An 18,639-nucleotide genomic window follows, 5' to 3' on the forward strand; every position below is an offset into this window, starting at 1 on the left:
TTACTCAGTAAACATTACACTCCTCTCACTGTTCGTGGGTCCAAATCACAACACGGACCCGGCTGTCATTTTCTGTGCTTGCGTAGCTGCAATCGGTAGAGTAGAATCCTCTTTGCACTACAACTTTTCGTTTTCTTTTTTCTTCTAGAGGGAAATTATGTGAAAGAATGGGAGCGGCAGGATTGCGATGCCACGGCGGCTGGACACATGGCACGGCCGTCTCACTGACGCTGGGGCCCACTGCTTCTTAAGCGTTCGCTGCTCGCTTCTTTTTTCTTCTCTCGTGTCTTTGCTTCGGAAGAGTTGGTTGGGATCGTTGGACCTTGTGATGCTAACAGCGCCGACGTGGCTTTGACTTAACAGCGATGTTATTGGGTAGGTAAGCTGTGCTACCTGATGTAAACAAAGTGGTTTTTACGCACTGGATTCACGAGTAACCAAAAAGGAACGCAAGCAACTTGATTGATTAAGTTGGTAAATGGGTTATTCTTGGTTTAACTAGGTTTATGTATCTTCGAAACATGTGAAAATCAGCTTTTGATGTGTAAATTGTTTTTTTGGTTGATTATTATAATTGCATGAGGAATACTCGCAAAAAATATTTAATTGCATGAGGAATAACCAAACTACCAAAAAGAAAAGGGAGTTTCGGCGAGTCAAATTCAAACCGTTTCCGGATGACCCGCTCTAATTGTGCAAAATTGTAACGGACGACTCCGCGCTTTAGTATGGTAATGGTCCCCACAAATGCGTGATAGAAAGTAGACGTTAACGTGCTCCGCTCTATTTTTGACCGGTAACGTACTCCTATCTTTAATATGGCAACGGTCCCCGCAAACGCGTGAATGCAAATAAGCGGACTATTTGCGTTTGAATTTTGGGTTGCGCGGGCCTGAACGGAAAATGTCCGGGTACTAGAAATGAGCATAGGTGGCCCGACCAAGACAGCCTGCTCCAAAAGCCCGACACCAAGGCTATGCATGGGCTCCAGCTGTTTCTTAAGAAAGCCTGGAAACCTAAAATGGTTAAACATTATTCTCTCCGATCCATAATAAGTGTAGGGGAGTGAATAGTACTTTTAAGATCGGTACAATAAGTCATTTTATATCCCAAAATGATTAATGTGATATTTTTCAAATGCCAAAAAATGTTTTCCGAGCCTCGGGCCTGGCCTAGAATTTTTGTGCTAGATTTATGAAGCCCGACCGGAGGGATGAACTGTGCACCATTTACAGATTTATGAATCCCGGTCTGAGGTTTTTTTAGGGGCAAGACGGTCGAACCCGTCATTTAACTAGATAGATAGAAATGATTGTACATGGAGCCCTAATCGGGGTTCCGAGAGGAGAGAGAGGAGGTGAGTAGAAGAAAAAAGAAAGCGAAAACTAAAGTCTAATCTCCGGCCCCGGGTCGTTCGAGCACGCCTGGCCTCTATTCTGAACGTCCTCCCAAACCAAATAAGCCACATCAAGGGCTGGGAGGGCCCGACCGCCGAAAATCATGCGGTTTCTCTCATTCCAAACTCCCCACCAAGTATAATCAATCTCCGCCTAGCCGCGCGGTTCTCTTTACTGGTGTGAGGTATGAACTAGGTATTGGTTCTACAACCAACAGTTTATCTGTACTCCCTTTGATACTAAGTTATTGTCGTTTTGTTTTAGTTCAAATTTGTCATTGTCGTTGTTTTAGTTCAAATTTGTGAACTAAAGCAACGACAAGAATTTAGCCCATTTTTTATGTTGTAATACTGCTTCTTTCTTCCATGTTGCATATACATCCTTACGAATCATTTGACTTATTTCATATTATAACTTTCTTACTTCTACTACGTCCATGGAGTATACAAGGTTTTCCTTTGACAGGAGACACGGGAAAAGACAAGAAGGATTTGCAGACGCGATCGAAACGGCCAGGTCGAACGGCACGTCTGGATAGAGTTTTTGTTGTGTTGGGTGGTGGCGGTTCGTTGACGCCTTGACGTGCGGGATGTGTGAGCACCTTAATTACTCCAACTGATCAGGATGCGTGACCGTGACGGAGGTTGATTGGCTTTGTTTATCTTTCCGGCATTAATTAATGATCTTGCGATTTGTTTCCATTGTTGTTTGTTTGACTGTGACGGAGTAGTACTATCTATCTAGGGAGTACAAAGATATATACTCCAGCTAGCATGTGGTAAAAAACACAGAAAAGAAATTCACAAAGAATAGACACTCTTTTTTCAGGGGTATAGCTGCAATAGTTAAGCTACAGAGATGTACTCCTCACTAATGCTTAATTAATTTTTTTGGAGTAGATATTTCGTGCAAACTCGGACATGCTTCATGTTCAAATAAAAGAAAAAGGCACTCATACATCACAACATGGTTGGGTTGGTTCACGTATTCGGAGGAGCGAGTTAGTTGGGTTCGTTGGGATCGGGTCATCGACATTTCTAGTTTCTCGTCTCCCTCTCGGTCAGTATGTCACCGAGCTCACGAGTCACGACAATGGTTCAGTTCTTTTTTCTTTCTCGGTGGTTTGGTTTGAATCCGTTAATCCGCACAAGTGCGCGGCATGTGGACTCAGGCGCAGAAGGCCGGATTCCTTTCGACCCACCTCGTATCCAGGGGAAATATTTCTAGTGGCTCAAATTGTTCCCGAGTAAAGGCCGGGGGCCGGCCGCCGGGGTATCGGCCCATTCGCTGAATCGCTGTCAGACGTTCAGTGCTGTCTGACCAAGGTTCACAGCTCCATCTAAAAATTTGATGGGTAGTCCTAAACAACAATATATTCCTTAGAATCGATAATATTTTTTTCAAAAAAACAATAATCTTGTTACACTAGCACAATATAAACAACAACAACAACACATAAAAAGATAATGTATCATTAAAAATAGCAACACATCATGACAAAAACTGCAGCACATCATTGTGAGTCTATCTTCTCTGTGAAGATCACACTCACACGCTAGTTAGTATATGGGTAAATGGGTACATGGGTATGGGTTGCGCATTCTACCCGACGGGTACGGAATTTTTCCCATTTTACATACCGTGGGTAAAGTTTTTGGCCCAAACCCGTGCCCTAATGGGAATTTACCCGCCGGGTAAGCGGGTAATGGGTACCCAGTGCCATCCCTACTCCTGCGCATGTAGCCGCTAGCCGAGGCCCGTGGGAGTAGAACAGAGGCGAAGCACGGAATAGGGGACGCACGCCAAAGTCTAAACGAGTGGAATGGGTACTCAACCCGGTTTGGATCGAGCTAGGCTACGCTTCCAATGAGTATCATACATGTCTCACATTGTTTGTTCAGCAAGGATCCGACCGCTTAGAGCATTCCCCAAGTGTTAAGAAAGATCTCTGGCTACCGACGTTGCACAAAATGCATTAGATAAAAATGTGTGGCTATATATCAGATGTCTGATTTTCAAGAAAACTGCTTAAACCTCAGACGACACAATCCTGTGGCTATATATTAGAACCATTGGATTAGTATCTAGACATCCCACCATTCCTCTTCCTCTTCATCGTTCGTTGCGAATCTTAAAACACAAACTAGATGAGACGGTCGATCAATCAATGGACTTAGATGTAGCAAAACAGTCAAAGAGTGTTTGGGTGGTTACCACCGACCCATAACGGCACAATCCTCTGGCCTGTTTGACGCTTGTGCGCCTTATTTCAGCGGGCTGCCCTTCCTGTGGTAGGCGATGTTACACGCCAACACCAGGACGCTAGCAGCTTGAGATGCAGCCCACAACTCCCACGTACGAACCGACCATGCAAGCACACTGAACATGCACGTGTACGTGGGTTCGTATGTACGTAACTCAGGTTAGAGGGTCACGACATGCATTGCAATCGGCCGTGTCAACATGCATGCTGCGTTCATCGGATGCATCCATGGGGTGGAAATGTGGAATTTCTCGATCGGAGCACGCACCCACGGTACAAACCAAAAAGGAGACAGAAATCTCCATCTAGCAACGTCAGTCGCTACGTCGCATGGACGTCTCCGTCCGTTGGGTCGATCAAGAGAACGAACGTGCTTACCTTAAACACGCGGTAAAGTCGATCGGTCGGTTCGTGGCCTGGGTCCCACCAGTCAGCGGGCGCCGTGGAAAAGGTTCCAGGAATGCAGTGCAAGATTGCGCCGGCGCGTAAGACATGGCGCGGGAAAGCGCGCCGTTCCACCCGCGTACGTGCAGCCTGACACGGCGCGGCGCAAAGCGACATGATCGAGCAGAGCAATGTATCAGCCACAACAAGAAACCTAGTTCGATACCTCGATCACCTACCTCGGGCTAGCTAACGTCGCTCAGTCGCTTTACTATATATATGTGTACAATCCCCCATCGACAATGGCGCTGTGCCGGCCAGAGTGCGTACTCGATCCGTGTGTGGCCGAGGTGAAGCAGATCGACCGACCGGCCGTCGAGCTGCTCATCTCGGTCTATACCATCACTACCAATCGAGTCGCTCAGGGTCGGCGCCGGGAGACCAACCATGGCCATGGACCAGGCGCCGCTGCTGCTGGTGAAGAAGCCAGCTGCAACGAGCACGGCCGCGGCGGCGGAGAAGGAGGACGCGGCGTCGCCGAGGAGCATTGCGGAGGCGTGGGAGGCGTTCCTGCACCAGTCGGAGCGCCTGTGGCTCATCGCGGCGCCCATCACCTTCAACATCCTCTGCCTCTACGGCGTCAACTCCGCCACGCAGCTCTTCGCCGGCCGCCTCGGCAACCTCCAGCTCTCCGCCGCCGCCCTCGCCCTCTCCGTCGTCTCCAACTTCTCCTTCGGCTTCCTCGTACGCTCTCCCCTCAAATCCGTTTCATCAAACGACTTAACTACATGACCCGATCGAACGAACTTACACTGATTTGCTTGCTTAATTGGGTGCGTGCAGCTGGGCATGGCGAGCGCGCTGGAGACGCTATGCGGGCAAGCCTACGGCGCGGGCCAAACGGGCACCCTGGGAATCTACATGCAGCGCTCATGGCTGATCCTCTCCGTCTCCGCCATCCTCCTGACCCCGCTCTACGTCTTCGCGGGCCAAATCCTCCGCCTCCTGGGCCAGGACGACCGCATCGCGGCAGCCGCGGGGGAGTTCACGCTGCTCATCCTGCCGCAGATGTTCTCCCTGGCGCTGGCCTTCCCGGCCCAGAAATTCCTCCAGGCGCAGAGCAAGGTGGCCGCGCTGGCGTGGATCAGCCTCGCCGCGCTGGCGGCCCACGTGGCGATGCTGGCGCTCTTCGTGTCCTGGCTCGGCTGGGGCCTCCCCGGCGCCGCCCTGGCCTATGATGTCACCTCCTGGGCCATCGCCGTCGCGCAGCTGGTGTATGTTGTCAGCTGCTGCGGGGACGACGGCGGCGGCTGGGGTGGATTGTCGTGGGAGGCGTTCCGGGGGTTGTGGGAGTTCGCTAAGCTTTCTCTGGCGTCGGCTGTCATGCTTTGCTTGGAGATCTGGTACATGATGGTCCTCGTTGTCCTCACCGGTCGCCTCGACGACGCCGAGATCGCCGTCGGCTCCGTCTCCATTTGGTAACACTCTCAATTGTTTCACTTCGCAATAATTTAGTACTACTGATGATCAATCACTAACAATCAATCACTAATTGACTGCAGCATGAACCTGAACGGGTGGGAAGCGATGCTGTTCATCGGCCTGAACGCGGCGATCAGCGTGCGTGTGTCGAACGAGCTGGGCTCCGGCCGACCAAGGGCCGCCAAGCACGCCGTGGCGGCCGTGATCGCGCAGTCACTGGTGATCGGGCTCGTGGCCATGGCGCTCATACTGGCCTACCGCAACAGCTTCCCGGTGCTGTTCACGGGGGACGGGGAAATGCAGGCCGCCGTGGGCAAAGTGGCTTACCTGCTGGCGGTCACCATGGTGCTCAACAGCGTGCAGCCGGTGATCTCGGGCGTGGCCATCGGCGGCGGCTGGCAGGCGCTGGTGGCCTACATCAACCTGGGCTGCTACTACGCGTTCGGGCTCCCACTGGGCTTCTGCCTCGGGTACCGAGCCGGGCTTGGGCCGCAGGGGATCTGGGCCGGAATGCTGTGCGGGACCGCGCTGCAGACGGCGGTCTTGCTGGTGGTCATCTGGAGCACGGACTGGGAGGCCGAGGCGGCACAGGCGGGTGCACGGATCAGCGCCTGGGCTGGCGGCGAAAGCAAGCCGGTGAAGATTCAGGGAGGTGGTGGTGGTGACCTCAAGGAAGAAGCCTTTCGAGTGTGATTATGTTATGTGGAAATATGTTCAGAGCTGCTAGCGGCTTCGTTGCAATCACCAGCGATCTTTGCTTGCGACTCCCGGTCCCGGATCTAAGCATGTGTTCCGTGCTATGAACAGAAATTCTTCGCGCGGAGAGTGATTACATGGACAGTATAATTAAGGGAGACGTGTACTAGATGCGTGGAATGCTGAGCTTTCTGAATTTATTTTTTCGGTTTTAATATTTCTCAGGCGACTAAGAAATAACTATTTCTAAGTCGATGTTGACAACTTTTTTATTCAACCATTGAGATTCGCCTAAGATTAATGAAGATCCGATGGATAAGAAAATCTTCATTGGATGGTTACGATTTTCGACTGATAGATGACTATTTCTTAGTCGACTGAGAATTAGACACTCCATTATTTCTTTTTGTTTATGTGGTGACAATGATGTTGCACGCAATCTGAATGAAACTATATGAGTTGTCTCAGACTTTTTTTTAAAAGAGACACTAGCTTAACTAAAACTAATATGAAAACTAAATTCCCCTACTTTTTTTGAATCTGAAAAGCATCCATGTAGTCAACAGATCACTTACTATCAAAATATGGGGACTGTGCTTCACTCACGAAATTCTACAAAAAATCCGTAGGCTTCAGCAATCCAATTCCCAAGATGCTCGAAACAGCATGAAACTAAAATGGGGATACTAGAAACAGATGGCTAGAATGCTCATCCCGCTAAATGCAACAGCTCAAAGCTGCAAGTGCAGAAAACAGTAGAGCACTTGCACGTGTAGGTATAAATCCAAGCAACTGAATATGAATACCACAGACCCAAATCAAGCCGTGGAATCTCAGAACCAAGCATGCGAACAAAGGGAGCACAGGCAAGGCCGTGTGCATACTCCCTGCGTTCAGAAATCAGATGCAAAAGCTTTGACGACATAACCATTTCAGTTTAAGTGCGCAAAAGAGAGTAAACACAAAGACCACACGTCCACACCCAACAGCGACGAGGCTTCACACGACAACGACAATGAACATGGCAAAATCGAACGGACCAAAAAACGAATGGCGCATTAAAAAAACAGCTAGCTACAAATTAGCAAAAATAATAATTAAGATGAAGATAGATAATGATGTTTCTCCGCAAAAAGTAGTTGATAATTACAACAAGGCAAGCAACCAAAAATAAACAGACGCAACGCGCACGGCGTCCGTCGTCCTCAGCCATCCGTCCCAACTAACGAACCAGGGCAACTACGCCTAAGAACGGCAAACCTCGCGCGCCGAGCTCGGACGGCCGGCCGGCCGCACGCGCGCCAGCCAGGGCCAGGAGCCGATCCAGCAGCACCGGCCGCCACTCCCCTCCGATCCTCCGCCCACTACGTTACCTAGTACCATGGCCTACACCGAGCCGCTCCTTTTCACCACGCCCCATAGCCACAGCCCCCGCGCGCGCCACCTCCACATCTCCGCCGCCGTCCCTACGCCCACCCCTTCCCCGGCCACCACGCCCAGGAACAACCCGGCCGGCGAGCACGAGCACTCCGCCGCCGCGGCCGCAGCCGCCAGCATGGTCGTAGCGGTGCGCGGGCGCGACGACGAGACGGGGAAGCTCGTCGTCGTGGCCGCCGGCGCCGGAGACGAAGAGGACGGTGATGATGATGATGAGGAGGCCCCAGGGGACGCGGCGGCGGTGCGGTCGGCGCGCGACGGGGTGGCGGTGTTCGCGGAGGAGTCGCGGCGGCTGTGGGCGATCGGCGCGCCCATCGCCTTCAACATCCTCTGCCTCTACGGCACCAACTCCACCACCCAGATCTTCGCCGGCCACATCGGCACCCGCGAGCTCTCCGCCGTCGCCATCGGCCTCTCCGTCGTCTCCAACTTCTCCTTCGGCTTCCTCGTCAGTATCCTCCTTATTCTCCATCTCTAATCATCATCTGCAATTCTCCGATAGATCTGAATAGTGGAATTTGTGATGAATCGAGTCGAGCAGCTGGGCATGGGGAGCGCGCTGGAGACGCTGTGCGGGCAGGCGTTCGGGGCGGGGCAGGTGGCGATGCTGGGCGTGTACATGCAGCGGTCATGGATCATCCTCACGGCCTCGGCGCTGCTCCTCTCGCCGCTCTACGTCTTCGCGGGCGGAATCCTCCGCCTCCTCGGCCAGGACGACGCCATCGCCGACGCCGCGGGGGACTTCACGCTCCGCATCATCCCGCAGATGTTCGCGCTCGCCATCAACTTCCCCACGCAGAAGTTCCTCCAGGCGCAGAGCAAGGTGGCGGCGCTGGCGTGGATCGGCTTCGCGGCGCTCGTGGCGCACGTCGGCCTGCTCGCGCTCTTCGTGTCCGTGCTCGGCTGGGGCATCGCCGGCGCCGCCGCGGCCTACGACGTGTCGTCCTGGCTCACGGCGCTGGCGCAGGTGGCGTATGTTGTGGGTTGGTGCAGGGAAGGGTGGACGGGGCTGTCGAGAGCCGCGTTCAAGGAGCTCTGGGCTTTCGTCAAGCTCTCGCTGGCCTCGGCTGTTATGCTCTGCTTGGAGATTTGGTACATGATGGTGCTCGTTGTCCTCACCGGCCACCTCGACGACGCCGAGATCGCCGTCGACTCCATATCCATATGGTCAGCATCTATAACACTAATTACAACAAGTACAAGTATCTATCCTTATTACTGATCAATGTATATGAATATGCAGCATGAACATCAATGGGTGGGAGGGGATGCTGTTCATCGGGCTGAACGCGGCCATCAGCGTGCGCGTGTCCAACGAGCTGGGATCGGGGAGGCCGAGGGCGACGATGCACGCGGTGGTGGTGGTGCTGGCGCAGTCGCTGGCGCTGGGGCTGCTGGCGATGGTTCTCATCCTGGCAACGAGGAACCATTTCGCAGTGATCTTCACAGGCGACACGCACCTGCAGAAGGCCGTCGCCAACATCGCCTACCTGCTCGCCGTCACCATGGTGCTCAACAGCATCCAGCCGGTCATCTCGGGCGTCGCCGTCGGCGGCGGCTGGCAGGGCGTCGTGGCATACATCAACCTCGGCTGCTACTACGCCTTCGGCCTCCCCCTCGGCTTCATCTTCGGCTACCTCTTCAGATGGGGCGTCAGGGTACACCAAACTTCACAGACCACTCTTCCTAACATTGCCATACATTGGCATTGGCTTATGAACATGTCCTGGTTAATTTTGCCTGAAAATTCTGTTGGTCTGCAGGGGATCTGGGCGGGGATGTTGTGTGGGACAGCGTTGCAGACAGCGATCCTCATGTACATGGTTTATAATACCGACTGGAAAGCAGAGGTGATATATATGTGCCTCATGACTGGAAAATATATACACCCAGGAGTTAGCGGGTTGCAGATGATATTTGATCACATTCTAAGCATGGTTTTTTGGTGATTGTTTCAGGCATCGCAAGCGTTGGAAAGAGTGAGATTATGGGGAGGGCAGCATGAGAAGCTTCCCACGATAGACAGGGAGGAGCCTAGATAGAACTCTGATTGAGCTTTGTCTCTCGGTGCAATACCGTGGATTGTGCTAGGCTAAGGTAGTGTGTACCCTGTGTTATTTCAGGCGGGAAATTAACGAGTTAGACAGAAGCCTTTTAGAACATTGATTTTGTAGGGATCATGCGGATATACCTAGAGTTTATAGCTACTGGCTGGTAGTCAAAGGAATTTCTGTACAAACTTAATGAAGTTTTGAGTGATCAGGTTAGTATTAGTGTTTTGACAGCATGCGTTGGGCTATCTCGGATACCAGCTTCGTAGATATCAAGACCCAATTCACAACTGGGCATGGCAATTGCACAAAGAAGGATATGCAGTTTCAACCAGCAAGGAAGGGAATTGAAGTCTACCGAGGCCAGTTTGGAATTGAGTTTTTCTCTTTTTAGGAATCATCTGGAGAGTTCTTCCATCTGAATTTCATAACTTCAAGAGAAGTGTTACATGGTTATGAGTCGTGAGGAGATAAGCGGCGGCTGCCTTCATATTGATCTTTTTTAGCCGCTAAGACCCCATTGTAGTATCATCTATGGTGTTTTCAAGAGTTATGTTGGAATTCGGACGGTAGAAAAGAATTGTGATTTTCCTGGTCGATTGGGCACTTTCTTCCTTAAAAACAAATACTGGTGTAATCAAACGCAAATTAAACTTTCAAATGCAGAAAATAACAAAATAAATGTCAGAAGTGGGGTTCGAACCCACGCCCTCGTAAGAGGACCAGAACTTGAGTCTGGCGCCTTAGACCACTCGGCCATCCTGACTAAATTGTTAATTAACATAGGATCAAAATATATGACGTTTACCTTATTGAAATGGAAAACCAATATGACGATCTGTGATCTAAACCGTCCACTTAACCATTCTTCCACCAAGGGCCCTGATCAAACACCAACCCTAGTCTTCCTCTATAAGTCCTCCCCAAACTCCCAACCAAACCCTACTACCCTCCCTCCAAAACCCTAAACCCTTCCTCCCTTCCCCGGCGGCGGCGGCTACAAGCAATAGCCTCACCATGAGGGCACCGATTCGAGGTAAGCAGCCGCCACGCTAGTCTCTTCTTCCTCGTTCTCATGCTATCCTAGATTCAAGTCTCACTTGCTGATGTTTCGCTTCTCCCCTCAGGAGGACGCGGCGGCGGCAGGAGCTTCGGCGGCAGGGGCGACAGCGGCGGCCGTGGAAGGGGGTTCGGGGGGAGAAGTGATGGCGGTGGCCGAGGAAGGGGAGGCCGGACCCCCAGGGGTCGCGGCGGCGGCAGGGGAGGAGGTCGGGGTGCCGGCATGAAGGGCGGGAGCAAGGTTGTTGTTGTGCCACACAAGCACGACGGTGTCTTCATCGCCAAGGCCAAGGAGGACGCGCTCTGCACCAAGAACATGGTACCCGGCGAGTCCGTCTACGGGGAGAAGCGTGTCTCCGTCCAGGTTCGTCCTTATTACTTCTTCAAGTGGCTTACGTACCTTCTGTCTCTGTCGTTGCCTCGTGCCTTTGTTGGCCTAGGATATGTACCCTAGGTTCAGCTGAATCATTAGCTCTGCTAGATTCTGCTGCTTTGTTATGCTTCTTGCGCATGTGAAATGATGCTCATTACTGTTTTGGTATTACAGAATGAGGACGGAACCAAGGTTGAGTACAGGGTGTGGAACCCGTTCAGATCCAAGCTGGCTGCGGCTGTGCTCGGTGGTGTCGACAATATCTGGATCGTAAGTTACTCTTATGCATTAGCTTGTGTCCTGAAGTGTTTGCAACTGGTCAATGTGGTAGTGTTAGTTAACAACTTCGTTGTTGCAGTAGTTGACTTTGTGCTCGTTGTTATAGGCTCCTGGAACTCGTGTGCTGTACCTTGGTGCCGCCTCAGGAACAACCGTGTCTCATGTGTCTGATATTGTTGGACCGGTGAGATCTTGTTGACAGTTCCTTCTGTTGTTAATAATTGCTTAGCAGTTTGTGTGAGTTACCTGAATAGATTTGATTACTCGCAGACTGGGTTGGTGTATGCTGTTGAGTTCTCTCACCGGAGTGGCAGGGATCTTGTCAATATGGCCAAGAAGAGGACCAATGTGATCCCCATTATTGAGGATGCTAGGCACCCGGCAAGGTACCGGATGTTGGTCGGCATGGTTGATGTTATCTTCTCAGATGTTGCGCAACCTGACCAGGTATACATATTATATACATTCTGTAAAGTAGTTCCTTCTGTGTGCATTGCTCTTCATGAGTTTTTGGTGGCTTAGCAAACGATGAGCTTCACTCGGATTCCCCTTCAGGACATCAAAATGGATGATGCAAAATCGAGTCTCTGATGCCTTTATGCCTAATTCTGGTTCTTTGTTCATTTTGCTGCATTTTCTGTTTGTTTTAATTATTGCTGTATTTTGATAGGTTAACATCGGATCCGATATAATTACAATCTATTACTTTTATGGAACAGTCGGCTCTTAGTTTATGAAAGTGCAATGCCTTTGGTTTTCTGTGGCTATTGTGGGGCTTAGCAGATGATGAGCTAACTCGGATTCCCCTTCAGGACATCAAATTGGATGATGCAAAATCGAGTTTCTGATGCTCATATGTCCACTTGCCATTTCTGTGACAATGTGTCTTGTATGTTTATTGACAGTATGTTCTGCCTTAAGTTTGGATGGTTGATGATAAGTAACCTTGCAAGTTGCAACCTTCCCACTGCACCATCACTTTAGATATTTGGTTTGGTCTCTTCTTTCTTGTTTTTTTTGCCTAACATAGGAAAGAAGCTTTGAAAACAGCTGTTTGTATTGGTTTTCAAATTGAAGGGGGTTAGGTTGGACATCTCCTACATGTAATAATGCTGTTCACTTGTCTATTTTTTTCCCCAGTAAATTTGTGATTTCCTTTTTGATTTTCAATAAAGTGAAGGTGTTGGGTCAGCAAACATTTAGTTACACTGGTGTTTCCTTTTTGATTTCATGTTTGTACAAACCGACCGTGCATCTGAATCCTGAAAAATACTAGCACAAGGCAACTTGTGAATACTGTGATTAAACATTTCTAAACCCTGTCACCTTGTATACCACAGGCTAGGATCTTAGCCCTTAATGCTTCATACTTCTTGAAGAACGGCGGTCACTTTGTCATCTCTATCAAGGTAACTAATTCGTTTATTACTTAAGAATCAGCATGGCGTGTTACGTCCCAAGGCACTTGCCTTGGAAAATTATAAGTTGGCAGTCGACCTGACACTTGCCTATTTTGATCAGGCTAACTGTATCGATTCCACCATGCCTGCTGAGGCTGTGTTTGCCAGTGAAGTGGAGAAGCTTAAGGCTGACCAGTTCAAGCCCTCGGAGCAGGTGACCCTGGAGCCCTTCGAGCGTGACCACGCCTGCGTCGTCGGTGGCTACAGGGTGCCCAAGAAACAAAAGCCAACTTAAGAAATTTCTGTGCTATGTAATGTGTACTTTTATCAGCAGCTGTGGTACCCCTAGTGCTAGGATATCCTGGGAGCTGTGTAAGACAACGCTAGCTGTTTTTACAGCTACTGATTTTTGTTATGTCCAATTGAATTCTAGCAGCTGATGGTTGGATGGTATTTCCTTATTAGCAAATGTTGGCAGGAGTTTTATCAAAGTCCCAAAATTGTTTTTTCTTGGCTACTCCCTCTTATAATACCGGGAATGGATAATATGATCGCCGACACCTTTGAAACCGCAGTCTCTCCAAAGGACCTTCTGTTTTTTTTAAGAGGACGATGAGCTTGTGTGTTTTTTTTGAGCAAAAGGAGGGCCTTCTGTTAATAATCCTCATGGAATAAATTTTAACTGGCTTCTCTTCAGTCTATGATGATCCAAGCCCATCTAGAAAAGCAAAGCTAGGGCCCAGCCCACTCAGCCCAGCAGCCAAAGATTTCTCCCGTCCCGGTCGGCGTCGCCGTAGAAAAATCACTCCCTCCACTCACGAAAATAAGAAGAAACAGAAAAATCTCAGCACGCAACGCCACGACATTCTTGTTCTTTCTTCTTCCTTTCCCCATTTGCTACCGCTGGCTGTCTTGCTGCCGCAGCTGCAACTCAAGGCGAGGCTACTCTCTCTGGTACGGCTTCCCCGAACCCTCACCTGCTCCGATCCCCTCTCCGCCGAGATTTCGATCGAACCCCTGTTCTCGCTTCGCTTCCAGCTCTTGGATTTCGCGCTCCGCCGCTGTAGTCGATCGCTTCGAGATGATCCATCCATCCCAGGCCGGCTCCTCCTCTATCTGCTTTACTTTCCATCCAGTTCTAGTTAGTTAGTCGCTCGTTGCCTGAACACATACGCTAAACGAGTGGGTTTAGCTCGCTGGCTCGCTCCGTTTCCTAGTAACTACTCGAATGGGTGCGGCTAGTTTGAGTAATGAAATCCGTTCTGCCGCTTATGTTGTTGATGAATGTTTCGCCTGCTATATTGTTCTGACACAAAGGCTTAGGGTTAGGGAGGGGGAGGGCGGGAGGGAGGGGACTGCCTCGATCAACAAAACTGGTTCTCCCTTTGCAGTTACTCTGCTTCTGAATCGCAGCTGTTTTATGTTCATCCTACAACTATCATTATGGAACTATATTGTTAGCTACTGCTGCATATTCTTGTTGCCTGTCTGTCACAGCTCCTATACTGCATCGGGTCAATATATATACACTGTACTTCTAGTTTTTTTATTACTACTGATATCTGCATCTCACTGATCATCAATTAATTGCATTATGCAAGCCATTTGCTTGTCATGCAGAGTACTACTGTAGCCTTGTGTGGTTGGGTTTGCTGACTTTAATCGATCACAGGAAGATGGAGCCTGACCACACTGGTGCTGCCGAGCAGAATTCTCCCCGTGGGAACGATTGGGAGGTTGTGCAACTCACTGCATCAAACTACGCATCTGCGCCTGGTCCACCAAGATCTGAGCCTTATCATGAGGAAGAGGCTGAAGGTCAGGCGTATGGCGCAAAGGGGGATGATTCAGCAGCTGCGGCACTACTGATGTCTGGCCATTTCTCAGTGTCGCAAAATGAAGCCGAGGATCTCCTCAAGGGCGCGGATAGCAAAGAGCGGCAGGAGGTGTGTGGCAGCCAATATGCAGTTTCCGACAAGGGCGGCGATGACGTTAGGTGCGAAGAGAAGAAATTGAAGGATGACTTTGACAGGATTCCGTCCTTTGACAAAGGAAAAGGCCTTTCCTCGGTTGATATGGAGTCTGATGATGGCAACACGTTGCATGGGGTGCATTTGGCTAGTGAAGACCCTGTTAAGTTCTCATCCCACGGTGATGCTGAGAAAGAATTGAGCTGGTCAGCTACTGAGAGTAAAACCGAGGAGCCAATAACGCTGCACAATTTAGGCCCTGCCGCTGGTTCATCCAAGGTTGCATCTGGTGAACATAACAAGCCTGATGGTTCTGGAGTCCCACGTGACGCATGGTGGAGGAAACAACTTATATCACTGTATAGGAGTGCCAAGGAAAGTAACAAGCTTTGGCCTATCTTTGTGGCTGCTGCTGCTTTGATGGGGATGGCGTATTTTCGGCGGCGCTGGCAGAAGGGCAAGCTGCAGCTTCAGCAGGTCAAATTGCAACCTGCTAGCAGCAAGGAGGTAATTGCTAGCCAAAAAATTCCATACAACTGAAAAGACTAGTTGGTTGTGAAATCCGGGTAGATGATAGCATACCTATATTTATCTGAAAAAAATAATCTAAATTCATGTTGTTTCCGTGAAAGTTATTTATATAGTCGGGAGGAAAATTAAGTTTGCCTATGATTACTAATTGCTCTATCATGCATGTTCCTACTGTGATACTAGAGAGCAAGTGATAAGCACATTGTCAAGGACTCAAGTAGCACAACTTTGCCTTTTTCCATCCAGCAGTTTATTTCCCCATACGAATTTTATTTCCTATAACCTTCTTGTGCTTAAAAGCTTTGCCTCCTATGTTTTGTCTTCCTTACATACAGTGCCAGAATTTCCCAGATATTATCATTTCAGCAACTCCTGTGATCCTGTCTATTGTCGTTTCTAGCATGTTGGGTCTATTGCGGTGGCAACTTGCAGCTGGGTTCTACTACTAATAAGCACAAAACTTGTGCTTGCTTTTCAGAGAATTAACCGTGCCAATGTACCGTTGAACCGGATCAAGGACATTCTTGTTGCTGGCAATCACTCAATTCCAGCTCCCCATGGACCTGCTCGATCGAGCTGATTACCACCCCAGCGATGTGTGATGTATAGTGAAATTAATGTATCGCTTGGAGATATCGGCAGAACCTGGCAGAGCATCAGCATCTACCCTGTACCACTAGGTTCGTGGATGTTTATGCGTGCTGGCTGTGTAATCAAATCCCAAACTCACTTGGAATCTTGGATATATGTAAATATAATGTGAGTTTTGTGTGGTTTATCTCCCTCTTTTGGAACAATTGCCTCTGGTTAGTTCTCATGTGAAACTTCCTGCAAGTCAACTTGTCAGACACTGTTCCATTGCTGTCATGGATTCTTATCTATCTTGATTTGGTTTGCAATTTCTGAGCCTATGTACACATGATTACCCCTCAACTGAATTATACTATATCCTTACTCCAACAGCTTCCAAAACTATATTGGTCTAAAGAAATTAGAATTACTTGATTATCTAGTGCAACGAGGATAAGTCGATGCAACGAGAAACTATATTGGGCTTGAAACTTTTTTGTTTGGTAAATTATGATAATTTTAAGTTTGGCCGGGGGTGTCTCCTCCTTATTAACTCCTTAAGTCTCATACTCTACAATAACCCCACTCCAAGTTAATTTCTAGCTCGAACACGTCCATGTTAATTTCTAGTTAGTGGTGACTGTGTGCGGCTAGCTGGAACGAGTGGTCATGGACGTGTTCACTCACCATTGGTGCTGGGCTGGGCTAATTCGGGGATTTAGACGGCTTCTCCGTAGAGTGTTTTTCCTGTTGTTTTTATTTTGAGTTCTCTTGGCGACTTGGCTTGGGCTTTTGTTATCCTGCAACTCCAATACTCCGACGGACCGAGGTGCGAAGAATCACATTCATCCAAATGGTCAATGAAGTTGTCCTCGTCTGAGTTCCAGGAGTATTCAGAACCCTCTACACTCCCGACTTCGTCATCTTCATCCTCACGTGAATCTCTTCCTTCGCTACAATCATCGTCATCAACCGGAACACTTCTGACATCGTCGAATGGACCTGGCGCACGGCCACAGCTCCTCCTCCGACAGCCGCGGCAGGCCGCCGCGCCGCACCGTCGCCGGGTTGCACACGAATCGGCCACAGCCGTAGCCCAGGCCTCCCACCTCGAGGAGGAGGAGGCCGTTGCAGTGGTGCACCACGGTGGCCCACTCGTGCCGCCTGCCGCGGCTGGTTCTGCTGCTTCGAGGGCGACGATGGGGTCGGGGCGAAGAAGGAGGACTCGTTTTCAGACCCATGGTTGTTGGTGAAGACGCCGGGGAAGACGTTTGAGGGGAAGTAGTGCGGCAGGAGGAGGCTGTGGCCGTCGACGATCAGCAGACAAGGCGGGACTCGGCGAGCCGGCGGAGTATGCTGAGGAGCACGTCGTAGGGGAAGCAGATGCCGTTGCCGTCGTCGCCGTTGGCCGGGTCCATCGGGCGGGGGCCCGTACGTACGTCCGGCTTGCAGTTGCAGATCGATCTCGAAACTCATGTAATTTAATTTGGACCTTGTGATTACTACCAGTTGGTTGGTTGAACTTTAATTCGCAAGCGATTTTAGTCCCGGTTGCTCGATCGTCCATCGATCCTTTGCTCCGATATGTATATGGCGTTTCCCCCCTTAAGTTTTATATAGAACTGCTCCGTCTTTGCTTAAACTGGCAACCGATTTCGCACGGTTTCGAAAATAAAAACTGGCAACTGACAGAAGGCGTAGCAGAGATTAATTTCAGAGTCAGTCATGACAGTTGTCAGCCCGCAATGTGCACGAAATTAACAGATTTTGGAGGGTATCAAAGTAGGGCTGTCCTTGCTTCATCCGCAATTTTGTTGTTGTTGATTTCCATGGGTGTGATCGCGGATTCGCTGTTGTGTCTCGTCAGTGTTCTGAAACTATCAAGGTCTGGTCACACCGACTGAAGGACAACGAAGAGAAAAAAATCAGGATGTGCTGAAACTATTACGTGGCATGGCTTCATGTTTTCAGAATCTTCATTTGCTTGTTATTAATCAGTAGGTTGCATGCATGGAGATGGAGTGAGCTGACACTTGACAGAATGTCAGCTCCAACCTAGCTAGCTAGCTGGAGGTGACTGGCCGGATCAATATAGTACTAACATTTTGCTGATCCGACCTATCTATATAAGTATATATATGAGTGGATGTGAACACCAGTATATAATTCCAGGTCTTTGCAGGCCGCACGCTCAGCTCAGTACGTTCTTTCCAGAGAAGAAACAAAATCAAGCTTAAAGTGCAGAGAAGAGTTTGATTAGCCACCTGTATTTATATAAAATACAGCCGGTCAATCACCATGGGAGAAAGAGAGAGAGAGGAAGTACACATGTGGACGATGAGGGGCACACCCAACCCACCCCCCTGCAGAAGAAGTTAACAACTGATCGTTTTCAATCAGTTAAGTGTGCCATCCTCTTAGCCTTTAGTTAGCTAGCTAGCTGGATCTCTCTCACACTCGCTCATGTTCCAATTATGTCACCGCTAGCTAGCTCGATCTAGTTGTCACACACGTACACCTGCTGCTGCCTGATATCGTTTGCTGTTCATCCAGCAGGGAGTCCTTTAAGAAACAAGTTTGGAGTAGCTTTAAAATTAATCGACTAAGCAAAGTAGCATCAGTTAATCGAACGAGAACCGCGATGATTCGCGGGAGAAAAGCCGCAAACGGAATAACAAAAGCGGAAAGCCGGAGAAAAAGAAAGGCGCCTTTCCATTTCTTTTTTCTTATCGGGGCAAGTAGACCCA

General features: G+C 49.6%; 4 protein-coding genes and 3 non-coding genes across 12 annotated transcripts; 6 read left to right on the forward strand and 1 right to left on the reverse strand.

Annotated features, from left to right (window-relative positions):
* Nucleotides 1–4,348: 4,348 nt before the first annotated feature.
* Nucleotides 4,349–6,508, forward strand: LOC100825527 (protein DETOXIFICATION 35). Its single transcript, XM_003572917.3, has 3 exons — nt 4,349–4,788; nt 4,888–5,522; nt 5,607–6,508. The coding sequence occupies exons 1-3, from the start codon at nt 4,492–4,494 to the stop codon at nt 6,217–6,219; spliced, it is 1,545 nt and encodes a 514-aa protein (XP_003572965.1). The 5' UTR covers nt 4,349–4,491; the 3' UTR covers nt 6,220–6,508.
* Nucleotides 6,509–7,412: 904 nt separating this feature from the next.
* LOC100825839 (protein DETOXIFICATION 35) lies at nt 7,413–10,309 on the forward strand. The gene is made up of 5 exons (XM_003572918.4): nt 7,413–8,107; nt 8,201–8,826; nt 8,903–9,317; nt 9,423–9,509; nt 9,618–10,309. Exons 1-5 carry the CDS (start codon nt 7,604–7,606, stop codon nt 9,699–9,701), a joined length of 1,716 nt encoding a protein of 571 aa, XP_003572966.1. The 5' UTR covers nt 7,413–7,603; the 3' UTR covers nt 9,702–10,309.
* Nucleotides 10,310–10,392: 83 nt separating this feature from the next.
* Nucleotides 10,393–10,476, reverse strand: TRNAL-CAA. The gene has a single exon. It is a non-coding gene; the product is annotated as a tRNA-Leu (tRNA).
* Nucleotides 10,477–10,594: 118 nt separating this feature from the next.
* LOC100840221 (probable mediator of RNA polymerase II transcription subunit 36b) lies at nt 10,595–13,312 on the forward strand. Its single transcript, XM_003570373.4, has 7 exons — nt 10,595–10,746; nt 10,838–11,133; nt 11,317–11,412; nt 11,528–11,605; nt 11,692–11,868; nt 12,762–12,830; nt 12,943–13,312. The coding sequence occupies exons 1-7, from the start codon at nt 10,728–10,730 to the stop codon at nt 13,114–13,116; spliced, it is 909 nt and encodes a 302-aa protein (XP_003570421.1). The 5' UTR covers nt 10,595–10,727; the 3' UTR covers nt 13,117–13,312.
* LOC112272094 lies at nt 11,941–12,016 on the forward strand. Its single transcript, XR_002965790.1, has one exon. It is a non-coding gene; the product is annotated as a small nucleolar RNA snoR60 (small nucleolar RNA).
* LOC112272093 lies at nt 12,199–12,273 on the forward strand. The gene has a single exon (XR_002965789.1). It is a non-coding gene; the product is annotated as a small nucleolar RNA snoR60 (small nucleolar RNA).
* Nucleotides 13,313–13,618: 306 nt separating the features above from the next.
* LOC100840528 (ATG8-interacting protein 1) lies at nt 13,619–16,184 on the forward strand. 6 transcript variants are annotated; one of them, XM_014901119.2, is made up of 3 exons: nt 13,619–13,775; nt 14,494–15,298; nt 15,658–16,184. In XM_014901119.2, the coding sequence occupies exons 2-3, from the start codon at nt 14,498–14,500 to the stop codon at nt 15,769–15,771; spliced, it is 915 nt and encodes a 304-aa protein (XP_014756605.1). In that variant the 5' UTR covers nt 13,619–13,775; nt 14,494–14,497; the 3' UTR covers nt 15,772–16,184. The 6 variants fall into 6 exon arrangements, with proteins under 6 accessions (XP_014756605.1, XP_014756603.1, XP_003570422.1 ...); XM_014901117.2 differs by having other exon boundaries at nt 15,723–16,184; XM_003570374.3 differs by having other exon boundaries at nt 15,801–16,184.
* Nucleotides 16,185–18,639: the final 2,455 nt, after the last annotated feature.

The sequence above is a fragment of the Brachypodium distachyon genome, chromosome 3, assembly GCF_000005505.3.
Source record: "Brachypodium distachyon strain Bd21 chromosome 3, Brachypodium_distachyon_v3.0, whole genome shotgun sequence".
Taxonomy (NCBI): domain Eukaryota; kingdom Viridiplantae; phylum Streptophyta; class Magnoliopsida; order Poales; family Poaceae; genus Brachypodium; species Brachypodium distachyon.

Bases quoted from the DNA above. Each gene is read 5' to 3' on its own strand.
- LOC100825527 (XM_003572917.3), top strand. From the start codon at position 4,492: ATGGCCATGGACCAGGCGCCGCTGCTGCTGGTGAAGAAGCCAGCTGCA. The intron at 4,789-4,887 runs GTACGCTCTCCC...GGGTGCGTGCAG, and splicing joins ACTTCTCCTTCGGCTTCCTC to CTGGGCATGGCGAGCGCGCT. The intron at 5,523-5,606 runs GTAACACTCTCA...AATTGACTGCAG, and splicing joins GTCGGCTCCGTCTCCATTTG to CATGAACCTGAACGGGTGGG.
- LOC100825839 (XM_003572918.4), top strand. From the start codon at position 7,604: ATGGCCTACACCGAGCCGCTCCTTTTCACCACGCCCCATAGCCACAGC. The intron at 8,108-8,200 runs GTCAGTATCCTC...CGAGTCGAGCAG, and splicing joins ACTTCTCCTTCGGCTTCCTC to CTGGGCATGGGGAGCGCGCT. The intron at 9,318-9,422 runs GTACACCAAACT...GTTGGTCTGCAG, and splicing joins TCTTCAGATGGGGCGTCAGG to GGGATCTGGGCGGGGATGTT.
- LOC100840221 (XM_003570373.4), top strand. The intron at 11,134-11,316 runs GTTCGTCCTTAT...TTGGTATTACAG, and splicing joins AGAAGCGTGTCTCCGTCCAG to AATGAGGACGGAACCAAGGT. The intron at 11,869-12,761 runs GTATACATATTA...TGTATACCACAG, and splicing joins ATGTTGCGCAACCTGACCAG to GCTAGGATCTTAGCCCTTAA.
- LOC100840528 (XM_014901117.2), top strand. From the start codon at position 14,498: ATGGAGCCTGACCACACTGGTGCTGCCGAGCAGAATTCTCCCCGTGGG. The intron at 15,299-15,722 runs GTAATTGCTAGC...TGTCGTTTCTAG, and splicing joins AACCTGCTAGCAGCAAGGAG to CATGTTGGGTCTATTGCGGT.